General features: G+C 38.1%; 1 protein-coding gene across 4 annotated transcripts in view; it reads left to right on the top strand.

Moving 5' to 3' along the window:
• The window catches only part of myof (myoferlin), a 34,408-nt gene that overhangs the window by 5,967 nt on the left and 14,321 nt on the right, over window positions 1-14,120 (top strand). For 2 of the 4 annotated variants that reach the window (XM_058406253.1, XM_058406251.1), the window contains exons 4-20: window positions 5,282-5,390; window positions 5,481-5,574; window positions 8,624-8,751; window positions 8,904-9,032; window positions 9,167-9,229; window positions 9,477-9,527; window positions 9,614-9,644; window positions 9,749-9,864; window positions 10,028-10,154; window positions 11,084-11,187; window positions 11,275-11,343; window positions 11,439-11,482; window positions 11,836-11,918; window positions 12,072-12,107; window positions 12,823-12,947; window positions 13,204-13,317; window positions 13,426-13,603. In XM_058406253.1, the coding sequence (XP_058262236.1) occupies window positions 5,282-5,390; window positions 5,481-5,574; window positions 8,624-8,751; window positions 8,904-9,032; window positions 9,167-9,229; window positions 9,477-9,527; window positions 9,614-9,644; window positions 9,749-9,864; window positions 10,028-10,154; window positions 11,084-11,187; window positions 11,275-11,343; window positions 11,439-11,482; window positions 11,836-11,918; window positions 12,072-12,107; window positions 12,823-12,947; window positions 13,204-13,317; window positions 13,426-13,603 (1,601 nt within the window). Of the gene's footprint in view, window positions 1-5,281; window positions 5,391-5,480; window positions 5,575-8,620; window positions 8,752-8,903; window positions 9,033-9,166; window positions 9,230-9,476; window positions 9,528-9,613; window positions 9,645-9,748; window positions 9,865-10,027; window positions 10,155-11,083; window positions 11,188-11,274; window positions 11,344-11,438; window positions 11,483-11,835; window positions 11,919-12,071; window positions 12,108-12,822; window positions 12,948-13,203; window positions 13,318-13,425; window positions 13,604-14,120 lie in introns of all 4 variants that reach the window. The other 2 variants (XM_058406255.1, XM_058406252.1) reach the window with 2 other exon arrangements.

The raw sequence follows: 14,120 nt of genomic DNA, 5'->3' as shown, positions 1-14,120 counted from the left end.
TTCCACATAAGATTCAGTAACCTTTGCTACATTGCATTCATATTTTTTCCCTAGATTTTATTTTATAAATATGCATTAAAAAAACTTTTTACACTGACTGTATAATGTGATTCTTTACAAGATATTACTGTAAAGATTATTACAGTAAGAATGACAAGAGTAGCTTCATGATAGGAGGCGAAGACGGATTTAGGTGAAGACTTTTATTGTGCACTGTGCAAAAAGACAACCATACTGTGAGAAGAAACAAAACAGTGTAAACAGGTTACGAGCAAGACTAACGGCAAACACGGCAATTATGCAAACTCTGCATCAACAGAAGCTTGAGAATAAGATGCTGAAACACAGAAACTTATCAGGAGCAGGACACAGATTGACTTATCAGGAACAGGACACAGAGACTGATCGGGACATGTGATGTGTAGTTTATCATAAACTACTGTATACTGGAATCTTTTTCACATACGTCTATGCACATTTGATTTACACTGTGTGTGTGTGTGTGTGTGAGTGGGTGTGTGTGTGTCTGTAAAATTTACTCAGAACAGCAGAATATTAGAACATTAAGGGATTATCCATTTGTCTCTGTGTCTCAGATATGTCTCAAGACCACATTGTTGGTTGCCACACCCACAGAGCCAGGTTGAGGCTTGTTGTGTAATGCCGTTAGACAGGGGGGGGGGCATTCAGGATTTAGGATTTCAATGATTCAGAAATATAGAGACTAAGATATATGAGAATTCACTACATCTGTGAAGCCTCATATTCATGAATCCTCATATATCTTAATCTCTATATTCCTAAATCATCCTATGCAAGGATTAAGATATACAGAGCTTTAGGAATATGAGGATTCGGGAATATAGAGATTAAGATATACAAGGCTTCAGGAATAGGATTCAGGAATTTGATGATTCAGGAATATGATGATTCAGGAATATAAGGATTCAGGAATATGATGATTCAAGTATGTAAGGATTCAGGAATATGAGACCTCTGGAATATGATGATTCAGGAATATAAGGATTCAGGAATATGAGTCTTTGGGAATATTAGGTTTCAGGAATATTAAGATTCGTGAACATAAGGATTCCTTAATATGATGATTCAGGAATATAAGTATTCTGGAATATGATGAATTAGGAATATGGTGATTCAGGAATATGATGATTCAAGAATGTAAGTATTCAGGAATATAAGGATACAGGAATATGAGTATTCATGTATTTGATGATTAAAGATCAAATACAGAAAAACAACACAGAGCTAGGACCAAAGGAATATGATGATTCGGGAATATAAGGATTCTGGAATATGATGAATTTGGAATATAAGGATTATGGAATTTGATTCAGGAATATTAGGATTTAGGAATATGATTCGATGCATTCACTTTAGTTTTGTGATCCTGTTGATTTTGCAGTTGCAGTTGCATTTTTTTACTCACACCTCCAGGGTTGGGAGTTTTCATACATGTCTCCACCCTGTGTACATGCAATTTGCAAGTTCTCCTTGTGCTTCAGTGGTCTCCTCTGGGTACTCTGGTTTCCTTCCCCAGTCAAAAGACATGCCTTGTAGGCTGATTAGCCTCTAAATTGTCTGTCTGTGTCCCCCACCTTGTCCCCTGAGTCACTTGGGATAGGTTCCCTAATCAGTACAGGAAATGGAGGGAGTCTTGCTTTCTATACCTGAATGGATAAGAGCTTGATTTAAATCATTATTCGGTGCTTAATGAAATTTTTAGCTGGTAGTCAGGATTAAAACTGCTGCTATGTTGAATTTAAAGTGTATATACTTATAAGAGTGTTACATTATGAGCGCTTGTTTCTTTGTGCAGTGCGTGTTAAATATCTAGGACGTTTTTTGTTTGCTTTGTGCTCTGTTGAAATAAGATTAGTCACATACAGCGCAGTGTGTAGTCTCAGGGTGGAACAGAGTCATATAAAGTATACAAGAGTGAGAGAGGAAGAGGAGAGAGTCTGCACTGTGCTGATTGTCCAACCAAATGAGATAGAGAGAGAGAGAGAGAGAGAGAGAGAGAGATAATATGGTGTCTAGGTTCCCTGCGCAGTTTATGTATAATAGTAATGCTGTTATGAGGAATTAATTGTTGGAGAACACTGTGCCTGTTTGTAACCCACTGGGAAGAGCTTCCTACATTCTTCATAATGCGCTTCATTATTGTCGGCTGTCCAGTTAGCTGCGTCAGATTCGCAAACAGAAAGAGCTGTTGGAGTCGTAAGCTAGCGAGACTCTCAACAACAGCTCCTCCTACATGCCCAAACATTTCAATCGTTCCTGCAGCTGTAACTGTTTCCCTGCTGTACTGAACCACACTGACTGTGTTAAGGAATAAAACACAACAGGATATGCTGTTACTGGAAAATAATCAGTGACTGGCTGCCTGAAGTTGATTATACTCTTATAACAGCAAGTGCTGAAACAATACCACAGCAATTTTGGGGGTTGTGTATTTTTTTAAATAATTAAAAGATACTTTTTCATCAGTTTAATGTGGAACATTCAAAAACAAGTCCCTGTATTCACCCATCCCCTCACCAGCCTTACTTCTTTCTCTCTTTAAGCAAAAAATGCAGCTGATTATGGTGCAGAAAAATAATTGAAAGCTTATTTACTGTTACAAAGTTCTGACACTGGAGACTCCTTCTATTCATCCAGACATATTCTACACTACTCATCCTACACAGGATTGATCCTAGGAGTCTCGGGAAACAAGACTGGGGGACACCCTGGATAGGTTGCCAGCTCATCACTAGGGAAAAATCACTCACACTCTCACACACACTATTAAGAAATGCCAATCAGCCTAGAGTGTATGTCTTTCGAGTAAACTGGAATACCCAGAGGAAATCACAGGGAGAACATGCACGATTTGTGTACTCACGGGATGGAGACGGCAATCGAACCCCCATCCCCCCGAGACTCCTTTCATGAATATTACATAAGTATTTCCTTACAAAAAGCTTTGCAATATATAAATATATATCAATGCTTACACCTTTTTATTGGTTAATTAATATAATTAATGCTAACACTTTTGAAGATGTTGAGGTTCTCTTTGGGAGTGACACGGTTGGACAGGATTAGGAACGAGTACATCAGAGGGACAGCCCATGTTGGGCGTTTTGGGGGACAAAGTTATGGAGGCCAGATTAAGATGGTTTGGACATGTTCAGAGGAGGGAGAGTGAGTATATCGGTGGGAGAATGTTGGATATGGAGCTGCCAGGCAGGAGGCAAAGAGGAAGGCCAAAGAGGAGGTATATGGATGTAATAAATGAGGATATGAAGCTAGTGGGTGCAAGTGTTGAGGATGCAGAAGATAGGGATAGGTGGAAAGAGATGATTCGCTGTGGAGACCCCTGAAGGGAAAAGCCGAAAGAAGAAGAAGAAGAATGCTAACACCTTTGGTCTTAAATTGTGTGGGGTGTCAAATCTACCATACAAGTCCATGTAAATGAACTGTTGCTATAGCGATAATAAAGTAGTACTATACAGCACAAGAATGAATTTAAAGCTGTTATTTGCTGTATAGATGGCACTATTGGGTGCTGCTGTTACTGAAAATGAAACAACACTTTCTGGTAAAAAATCAGAATCAATACTGTGGTGTAAACATGTTACATTACTGTGTTAGAATAATCGAGATGAACAGGTCGACAGAGCAAGCGAGCAGGAATTGCCTCAGGATCAGCGAGTGAATCATGAGCATGCGACCAGGAAATTAGAGTGATATGGAGTGTTTGTGTTTGAGGGTGCAGTCATGACTTTTGCGTACACTGACATGGAAAAAAGTGCTTGCAGAAGTTTAGACTAGGAGTACGGCAAACTATATGCTTGATTGACCATAATTGTGTGTTTATACCACATTAAAGATCACACTTCTTTTGTACACATGTTTTGTGGGGGTCATTCATTTTGTTTGTACAGTTTGTCTCCACTTGTACCATTAGAGTGAATCAGTACATTGTTGTTCTGATCGATAAGTTTTAACCTGCAGTGAAATGTTTTAATGTGGGAGTGGTCTCTTTCAGGACGACTCCACCCCCAACCACCTCCACAGTGATCATATACTTAGTGAAAATTATATACTATGCCTTTCACAATCACTAGGACTCAACCCAACTGAAGAAACCTACGTGAGATGTTAAAGTGACGCCATCCTCAATACACCATCTGAGGGAATTTCTTTTGAGAGAACAGTATTTGTTACTCCAGTACAGTTTCAGAGACGTGTAAAGTCTCTGCCACGGGAGCTGAAGCTGTTCTGGTGTCTGGTGGTGGCCCAACCTCATAGACGAGACTTCCTTTACATTGCCATGTGTATATTTTTACTTTGACGTATTGCATTGAATTATTTTTTACGATAAATGTTATATAATAATAACATTAGTATTCCAAGAAAAAAAAAATCCAATTTTTTTAAAAAACACTGGAAATGATATTACATTAATGTTACATGTGCTCTAAACATAACATTAAACATGTCAAGTTTCACACGCCAATGAAAGTTTATAAATATTAGCTAAAGCAAGACTAACAATTAATTAAAATGTGTGCTTAAGGCAGGCTATCATGTTAACATCCTCATCACACATGTTTAGAATAAGTCAGTGTTTGTAGATGAAGCACTCCCAGTATGCACATAATAGTCCACTGCAAACATTCTCTGGCCACAGCAAAAACTGGTCGAGCTTCGAAATGCATGTGATGATGGGTTGGCAAAAGCCTGTATGTCTTTAGTGAGCTAGATGAGTGTTTGCATTGGGAGGAGGTTTCCTCTTTGCTGGTCACAAAGCACACAAAGGGTGTTTTTTATTTTTTATTTGAAAGCCAGGCTTCAGGTCAGCTCTGCTTTGCGCTTGTGAAAGTTGTCCTCTACTGCAATTCCTGATTTTTATGGTGTGCAGAGAGTGCAAATCTCAGTTTCCCCGTGTCCGGAGCTTTCAGCAGAATGCTAGGCGTTTCCTCTTCACATCATTATCACAGTGTCTTGGCTCGGACATGGCCTGGTTTTATCCAGCAGTGCAGCCCCAAATTACGAGGATCAAGTCAAATGAAAACCTTAAAACTGTGACAGATTTGAGAAACAAAAATGTTTCTTTAATAAAAATGAATTAATTAGTCGTAAAAGTAAAATATATAAAATGAAGGTTTTCATTTGTCTCACCATCATATCAAAGGTTGTGTATTTTCTGGCTTGATTTTGTTAGTTAGTTTGTTAATCGCTGCAAAATCTGACTCTTGACCCTTTGTTACAGGTTTATTGGCTCTGCAAAAGTCAACTTGACAGACCTTGCAAGTGGTCAAGCGAAGTCTCTTTCTTCGAAAAATTTAGCTTTGGTCAATGACAGTGGGCAAAGTATTGGAGTAAGTGGTCTAATTTATTCATTGATTTAAAAAAATTGTTTAAAACTGTTACGGTTTATCTGACTGATTAACGGTTTATCTGAACTATAGGCCACGATCGATCTGGTAATTGGTTATGAGCCACCTGCTAACTCTCCACCAAACCCAAATGATCAACAAGATGGCGCCGTGGCAGGAAACACAGGTATGTGTTACTGAATACTGAATACGCAGTTATGGGTTACCGAATACTGAATATTCAGGTATGTGTTGCTGAATACTGACTAAGAAGGTATGTGTTACTGAATACTGAATACGCAGGTATGTGTTACTGAATACACCGATATGTGTTACTGAATACTGACTAAGAAGGTATGTGTTACTGAATACTGAATATTCAGGTGTGTGTTACTGAATACTGAATATGCAGGTATGTGTTACTGAATACTGAATACGCAGTTATGGGTTACCGAATACTAAATATGCAGGTATGTGTTTCTGAATACTGACTAAGAAGGTATGTGTTACTGAATACTGAATACGCAGGTATGTGTTACTGAATACTGAATACACCGATATGTGTTACTGAATACTGACTAAGAAGGTATGTGTTACTGAATACTGAATATTCAGGTGTGTGTTACTGAATACTGAATATGCAGGTATGTGTTACTGAATACTGAATATTCAGGTATGTGTTACTGAATACTGAATAGTCTACAGAAGTATCCCATCTTCATGTTTAATGAAATCTTCGCAAGAAGAATTTGGTCTATTGGGAACATTCACACAGGAAACCTCACGATTCCTCACGTGTACACAAATCATCTTTCCCTTATTTCAGCAGTTATTTCACTACAAAAACATGTAGATTACAGATTTTCTTCTCGAATGAAGCAGGCATGACTTTTTTCAACTAAATTTTTGAAAGATTATCGCAAATTACTGACCTGCAACTAATGAGATCAAGGTCAAATGATCCTCAAATGACCCCACGATGGGGTGACTTCCGAATTATAAAAAAAGTGTCTCTTGCTTTGTAATCTTCTCAAGCAGTACACCTTCGTCAGGATTAACATTCGCATTACAGGGAAGTTCCTTAAGCCTGGATTAACTGATAATCCAAAATCCATCCCAGATTTCAGCAACAAGGTGGTTATGAGTTACATTTCCTGTGTAAAGTCAGTGTTAGCGAAGCCTGTTTTGATGAATAGTAAGATATGCTGCTAATGTCACGCAGATTAACAGAAAGATTTTATGTCTATGCAGCGATAATAAAAATCAGCTGAAAAAATAACAAATCTATAAACACTGATTGCTTATACAGATACTTTCTATCCCGCTAATTTCTATAGAAAATGCAGAACTGAAATAAAATGAACATTTCCGTCCATTTATGAATTGCTTCTGGAACACCCAACAGCATCAAAAATGATCCAAGGAAAGAGTAGAATGATGCTGGATCACCTTTTCTTCCAAAGCAGCTTTTATTCTCTGTGGAATGCTGTTGAACTTGTTGTCATACATTTTAGTGATATCATCTATTCACTGGATCAAACCGAATATCAAATTACCTGCATGGGGTTTACTAAGGTCAACATTTTATATTCTGGTCAGTGAAGTGCAGGTACCAATATTAGCTCATGACCCTCATGTGTTTTAGTGACCGTGTAAAATTTAAACTGAATTTAAGTAGATAAGAAATAGAACTTTTTTATCAACACATTGAGGCACTATTTATCTTATTTATGTCCTCATCTAAGGGAGCAGATGTTAAACTATTGTTTTTGCCTCTCAGCTTTTTCTTGTGTAAAAAAAATCAGTTTTTTATTGTTGTTTATATGATTTTTTATGTAACTTTCTCACATACAGCTTAGTTACCTACAGCTTTCTTTCACCTTTTCCACTCAATTCAATTTTATTTGTATAGTGCCTTTAACAACTGACGTCTCAAAGCAGCTTTACAGGAATATAAAAATTCTGAATAAAATTCTGAAGGTTAAATATATATTCCAAATGACCAAGCCAGATGCAGTGATAAGGAAAAACTTCCTGAGGCGATATGAGGAAGAAAACTTGAGAGAAACCAGACTCAAAGGAGAAACCATAGTCCTCTTCTACAGCTGTATATAGTCAAGCAGAATTGTGTAACCAGGAGCTTTTGAGACACTCAAGTACTTTTTTTCATTTTGATACGTGAAAGAAAACAATGGGTGTCCAGTATAAAAATGCACAGGCATAAATCATGCTCATTGGTTAAACAGGGCAGCGGTAGCTCAAGTAGTTAAAGCTCTGGGTTGTTGACCAGAAGCTTGGGGTTCAAGCCCTAGCACCGCCAAGCTGCCACTGTTGGGCCCTTGACCAGGGCCCCTAACCCACCCTGCTCCAGGGGCCCTTCATCATGGCTGAGCCTGTGCTCTGACCCCAAGGATGAGTTATGTGAAGAAAGAATTTCACCGTGCAATAATGTATATATGTGACAAAGACAACTTAACTTTAAACAGTAATTTGTTTAGAACATTTTTAGCAAATCTTGTATTAAAGATATTTTAATATACTGTAAAAAAAAAATGCCTTAAGTGCAAGGGCACACTACAAAAAATTATAATAAAATACATTATGAATACAAACAAGAACAAGCTACTGCAGAGTAAACAGAGGCTGTATACACAGGCTGTGTGTACGCTAAACAGAAAACAGGTGATCTGGTAAATTAAGTCCGTGTGAGTCGAGTTGTGGGAAGGCGGAACGTTGGACACACGCCACTTAGCCCGTGAGTGTCCCAGTAGCGTCACCCAGGCCTCAGTCTGCTGAACGAGTTTTCATTACTTCTGTATCAGCTGATATTATGGAGTTGACATCAGTGCCATGTTGGATTCAGTAGTGCATAGTAGTTTGGATTGTGGTTTGATAAGGTGATGATTAAATGTATCCCGAAGTGTAAAAACATATTCAGTTCAATTCAATTTTATTTGTATAGCTCAATTTTATTTGTATTGTCTCAAAGCAGCTTTACAGAACAAAAAACATAGTGTAAAAAAAGTCCTAGATGTTAAATCACATCACATGATTATGTATATTATAAAATATGATGTGACACAATGAAACTATATTGTGCCAACAATTTCATTTTTTCAGTGTTTGTTTGAGAAGTAACTTGTCATGTGTCCTTCCCTGAGATTGAGGGTATATATAATTCCTGTGTTTAACCTTAAAGTAATGTACAGTATACATGTGTTTTTGCTCTTGAGCAGGTGGGGCTGATGGAGATGAAGATGCCACAGACACGGGGGGTTCACCATCTTCTGCTCAGCCAGGCCAGAAACCTAAGTGGAGGGCCAAAAAACAGCGGCCTTTATCCAACAAACCGCAGGACTTCCAGGTACAGTGGCTTCTACACCATGCCTAAGAAAGGATTTCTAAATTAGTCCCATTTAACATTAGTGTTGCTTCAGTTCAGTTTTTCCAAGGCTGAAATCAAAAGGAACAAGACATGAGATTCGTAAGTGATCTGATTTTGCTTCCATTATCAAGATCCGGGTCCGGATCATCGAGGGTCGCCAGTTGCCTGGAAACAACATAAAGCCTGTTGTGAAAATACATGTTTGTGGAGAAACTCACAGAACTCGCATCAAAAGAGGAAATAACCCTTTCTTCGATGAGGTATGAACATAAATTTTTATTTTAAATGAGGACTGATGTTGCTAGGATGGATATAAACACTCGAGTAAACTTTTCTCCTTTTCAGTGTGCTGGATAAATGAAATAATGTTGTTTTTTATTCTAATTTGTTGCAGATGTTCTTCTACAATGTCCACATGCTGCCATCAGACCTTTTTGATCAGCATGTCAGCATTCGGGTTAGTACAAGCGATTCAGATAGGGATGTGCTGACATGAGAATATCATAACAGGTTTATTGGATGTTTTGTTGTGTTGTTTTTATAACAACGTTTATATATATAGGATATATATGTATATTGTCACAAATTCTGCCATGTTTATGATATTTTTTTGGAACAGAATGTAATTTCTTGACGGTAAGAGCCTAAACATTATTAAAATTATTTGAAGTATTTATTTAGACTAGATTAAACTCTTTCTGCAGGTGTATAACTCTTCATCGCTGAGAGCTGACAGTCTTATGGGAGAATTTAAGGTACACACTATGTCTCTCTCTCTCTCTCTCTCTCATTTGTGTTACACTACAGAGTTAATTGTTCTTATTCTGTTATTATGTCTCAGATTGATGTTGGCTACATTTATGATGAACCAGGTATGTTACTAAAATTCCCCACTGCAGCTTGATTTACGCATTACTACTCATGTTCACGTTAATGAAACAGTGCCATTGTTTGTGCTTTTTCCTGTCAACTGTAGCTCACTGTGTCATGAGGAAATGGCTGCTCCTAAATGACCCTGATGACTCGAGCTCTGGAGCAAAAGGCTACCTGAAAGTCAGCATGTTCATCGTGGGGACTGGGGACGATCCTCCGGTACTTACTTTGTCTGGTTATGTCTGCATATTGTCACTGTTGTTTTAAAGAATAACACAATAATTGATCAAATTATGAAGGAAGCAAATGTAGGTGCATTCCATGATGCTCAGTAGGCCTCCTGAGTGAGTTAAAATGACAGTATTCCTGCCTAATTGGACAGGTGGAGAAGAGGGAGCAGGACAGTGATAATGATGATATTGAGAGTAACCTCCTTCTGCCAGCTGGAATCGCACTGAGATGGGTTACGCTGCAGCTTAAGGTGTTTCGTGGCGAGGATATACCCCAAAGTAAGCCAGAATCTCACAGCATACCATCTCACACCACACCATTTTAAACCAATAACCTTCAATTAGAAAAAAAAGGTTCACTGGGGTTCTACAAGATTTTATTCACCCAGGACACTGGATATTTTTCCACTGAATGTATGTCTTGAAAATGAGTACAAGGCCATCAAGTTCTACACAAACTGACTGAAGTGCCGTTGCCATCAGCCAAACCCCAAACCCCCTATTCCCCACCAATACCCCCAGTCATTCCCCAGTCTTTTATAGCTGTTAAGGACTAAGGACCACTTTACACTAAGCATACTCTTTGCTGCTATACACACTACAGTACACTTTGTATACACTACAGTTCACTTTGTTACTTTATACAATATTCACCATGTTTCTAATGGTTTTATACTATATGCATCACATATTTTTCACTGTGCAATATATACATATCAATATTCATTTTAATAATCAACCTACATGTAGCATACACTTATCTTGTATATTTCATCTTTATAGTATACTCGTATACTTAGTATACTTAGAGTATTATATTTAAAGGTCTCCGTTGCAATATTGTATACAATGACAATAAAATACCCTACCTTACCTACAGAACCCTAGGGTTCTTTACTTAGCTCCAAAGATTGACCAAAAAGTTCTATTGTGACAACAAAGAACCCTTTTGGCACAAAGTGTACTACATGCATGCATTTACATTATTCTGTTAAATTTTCTAATAGTCGTTTATGCTGTTTGGTTGCATTGTGCATATATTGCAATCAATATTTTTTGCTTGGTTATTATTACTATAATTATAACAACAATATACTGTGTATCTTGCGGTGTATAAGAACCGAACCACATTCTTTCCCTCATATCAGTCCTATCAGTGTTTCATAACATCCCTCACACAGTTTACTGATAATCTTCTACGCTTTCAGTGGATGACTCCATTTCTCAGTCATTGAAAGAGGCATTTGGAGGAGAAAGCAATAAAAAGAATCTAGTAGACCCCTTCATGGAGGCATGGTTCGCTGGGAAGAAGGTACAGCATCAGATATTGTACTCTTAAAATGAGAAATCTTTGGGTGTAATGTTTTGGGGGTTTTTTTTTTGTTGTTTTTCTCCATAGTTGTGCACAAAAGTAATTGAGCAGAATGCAAACCCTGAATGGAACCAGCTGCTAAATCTTCAGGTTAAGGTAATAATAATAGGTGGCATTGTGATCTCTGGATATGTAGGATTTTTTGTTTCATATAAATAGCCCAATGTAAATATTTTTTCCCCCTTTTGTAGTTTCCGTCTATGTGTGAACGGATCAAACTGACCATATTCGACTGGTGAGTTCTTTTACTGCATGCTTGCCTTGATTTCTGTGTGCCAAAGCTGTAGAGGAGACGAGTAAATGAAGCATGCTTGTGATGTTGCCTTGGGAGACTGTCGTAAACTAAATACTCCAGGACTCTGTAATGGGAGATTGTGAAAGCTGGGTGGATCCCGGCAGACTGTATGAGTCAGTGCGGTGCTTCCCCTCCTTCTCCCACAGTGCATTCCTCTGCTAAAGCCCACTGATGGGACTGTGGAAAATCTGAGGAGGTCCAGTGCTAGGCTGTGACTGCCACGCATTTCAATTCACATGACATGCTAGCTCACTTTAACTGACTGCGTCTCTCAATCCCTACCCCCTCTTTAGGGATCGCCTCACAAGAAATGATGCCATAGGCACCACGTACTTGAACCTGACCTCAATAGCGTCCTCTGGTGGTGAAGTTGAAGGTATGGCATTTAGGTTGCATCTCAGTGCTACAGCAAAATTCAGCACACAGTGTATGAACTCAGTTGGAGTATTGTAGTGTAATGAATTGGGTTGGTCTGGGGTTTCCTTTTTAAATCTCTTTCCTATTTTTTTTTTTTGCTCTGCTGTACTAGAGGAGGATCCAGGAAATGGGTTTCCAGGATATGCAGGTTAAATAGGTTTACCGCCCGTCAGCTTTTCCATAGCTCCGTGCATGCTGTTCATAATAATCCCACACACAGAGAGGAAAAAAAAGAAAACATATTTATCAGTTTCTTGTTGCTTGCTTGTTTTGTATTTGTCAGTTATGTTTTGTAACTCTGCCAAATAGTGATCTATATAATATTACATCATATAACCTGAAGAAAGGTTTGCAGTTATATTACATATTACTTGCTTATTTATTAAGCAAGTTCCCTGCAGTGCATGGACTCATGTATTTAAACCTGCTTTTTTACTTTATGTTGCTTGTAGTCTTGGAATGTTCTGTTTATTTGGACACACCGTACTATACTCCTTTCGTTGCTTTTCTTCTTCTATAATTCATCTTGATGGATACACAATATCCATGAAGGAGTTGTGAAAATACTGTTATTTACAGTATACGACATTTAAGTAGCTCTGTTTGATATTGTCCATCTAGACACGTCGTCCATAAGCTTTATACACACCTCATTCAACTAACACATCTAACTCTTAAACACCTCTGGGATGGCTTTGGCATTAACAATTTTCTTAAACTTTGTTATACCTACAACAGCATCGTCATCTGTCTAACACCTCAAACCCGACACCCTTCTCTGGAATGCAATAACTCAGCTAACCCTGCATCTGCCATCATTTGAAGAAAGCCATGGATAAATAACAGAGCTGTCATTCTTACAGGAGAAAGTGGAGAAACTGAGGTTGGCTTTCTACCCGCATTTGGCCCAAGCTACATAAACCTTTATGGCAGCCCAAGGGAGTTTACAAGTTTAATAGATCCTTATGAAGACCTTAATTATGGAAAGGCAAGTATGAAGTGGCTGTTAATATTCTCAGCTTTTCAATTTTACAGTTACTATACTCAGTATGACTGGACATTGTGAAATAAATCATTTTGAATGATTTAAAGTTTATGATAATTGTTCAAAAGTTTTTCTATTATTCCTGTTATATTTCTGGAAAGAACTGCTTTGTGATAACCTCCATAAATGTCATGTCAACAAAATTAAATTGAATTGAATTGAGTTTTCACTTAACAACATTCTCAAATGTTTCTCAAAGGGTGAAGGTGCAGCCTATAGAGGACGGATACTTGTTGAACTTTCCACTAAGCTTGAAGGAAAGGCAGAGAAGGACGTGGAGGCCATATCAAACGACGACATCTTGGTTACTCAGGTAGTGACCTCAGTTAAGCCTGACCTTTGGTTTTGCATGTCACATTTGCATGTCATATTTATTTATTCTTTATTTGTGGCTTGTTTGTTTGTTTGTTTTGTTTTACAGAAATACCAGCGAAGGAGGAAGTACTGCCTGTGTGCTGTGTTCCACAGTGCCACCATGATACAAGAGCCTGGAGAGCCTATTCAGTTTGAAGTTAGCATTGGGAACTATGGCAATAAGCTGGACACTACGTGCAAGCCTCTTGCTTCAACCACTCAGTACAGCTGTCCCATGTTTGATGGTAAGGACAGGATAAATCAGAGTATATGGCAGGATCAGGGTGGATTCTGAGTATCCTAAAACGTACTGTGGAATTAAAATGTTTTCTAATATGATATTAACATACTTCATCATGCTTTTGGAGAGCACTGAGATCATTCACTGGCATCAGAGTCATTTCATTTTATACTGAGAGTATACTGTGAATTAAAAGTGAGATACTGAGAGTATACAGTGGAGTCATGGCACATTTGCAGTATAGTGTAGTATATTGGTTTCATAGTGTATAGGGAGCTTACTTTGAAATCACTCTGGTTTCAGAGCAAACTAAGAGCTTACTGTGGAGTCAGTTTGGATTCAGAGTATATTAAGAATATACTTTGGAATCAGCATTGTTTTGGGGGAGTATTTGTGAGTATAGAATGAAATCAAGGCTGTTTTGGGGGTACACTGAGAGCATAGTTTTTAATCTGTTTGTTTTTTAGAGCATATTCTGAGTATACTGTGAAATTAGTTGGGTTTCAGAGTATACTGAGAGT

This window comes from Hemibagrus wyckioides, linkage group LG13 (assembly GCF_019097595.1).
Source record: "Hemibagrus wyckioides isolate EC202008001 linkage group LG13, SWU_Hwy_1.0, whole genome shotgun sequence".
Lineage (NCBI taxonomy): Eukaryota > Metazoa > Chordata > Actinopteri > Siluriformes > Bagridae > Hemibagrus > Hemibagrus wyckioides.
Note: the sequence above shows the minus strand (reverse complement) of the source record. Positions and strands in the feature narration are given on the sequence as shown.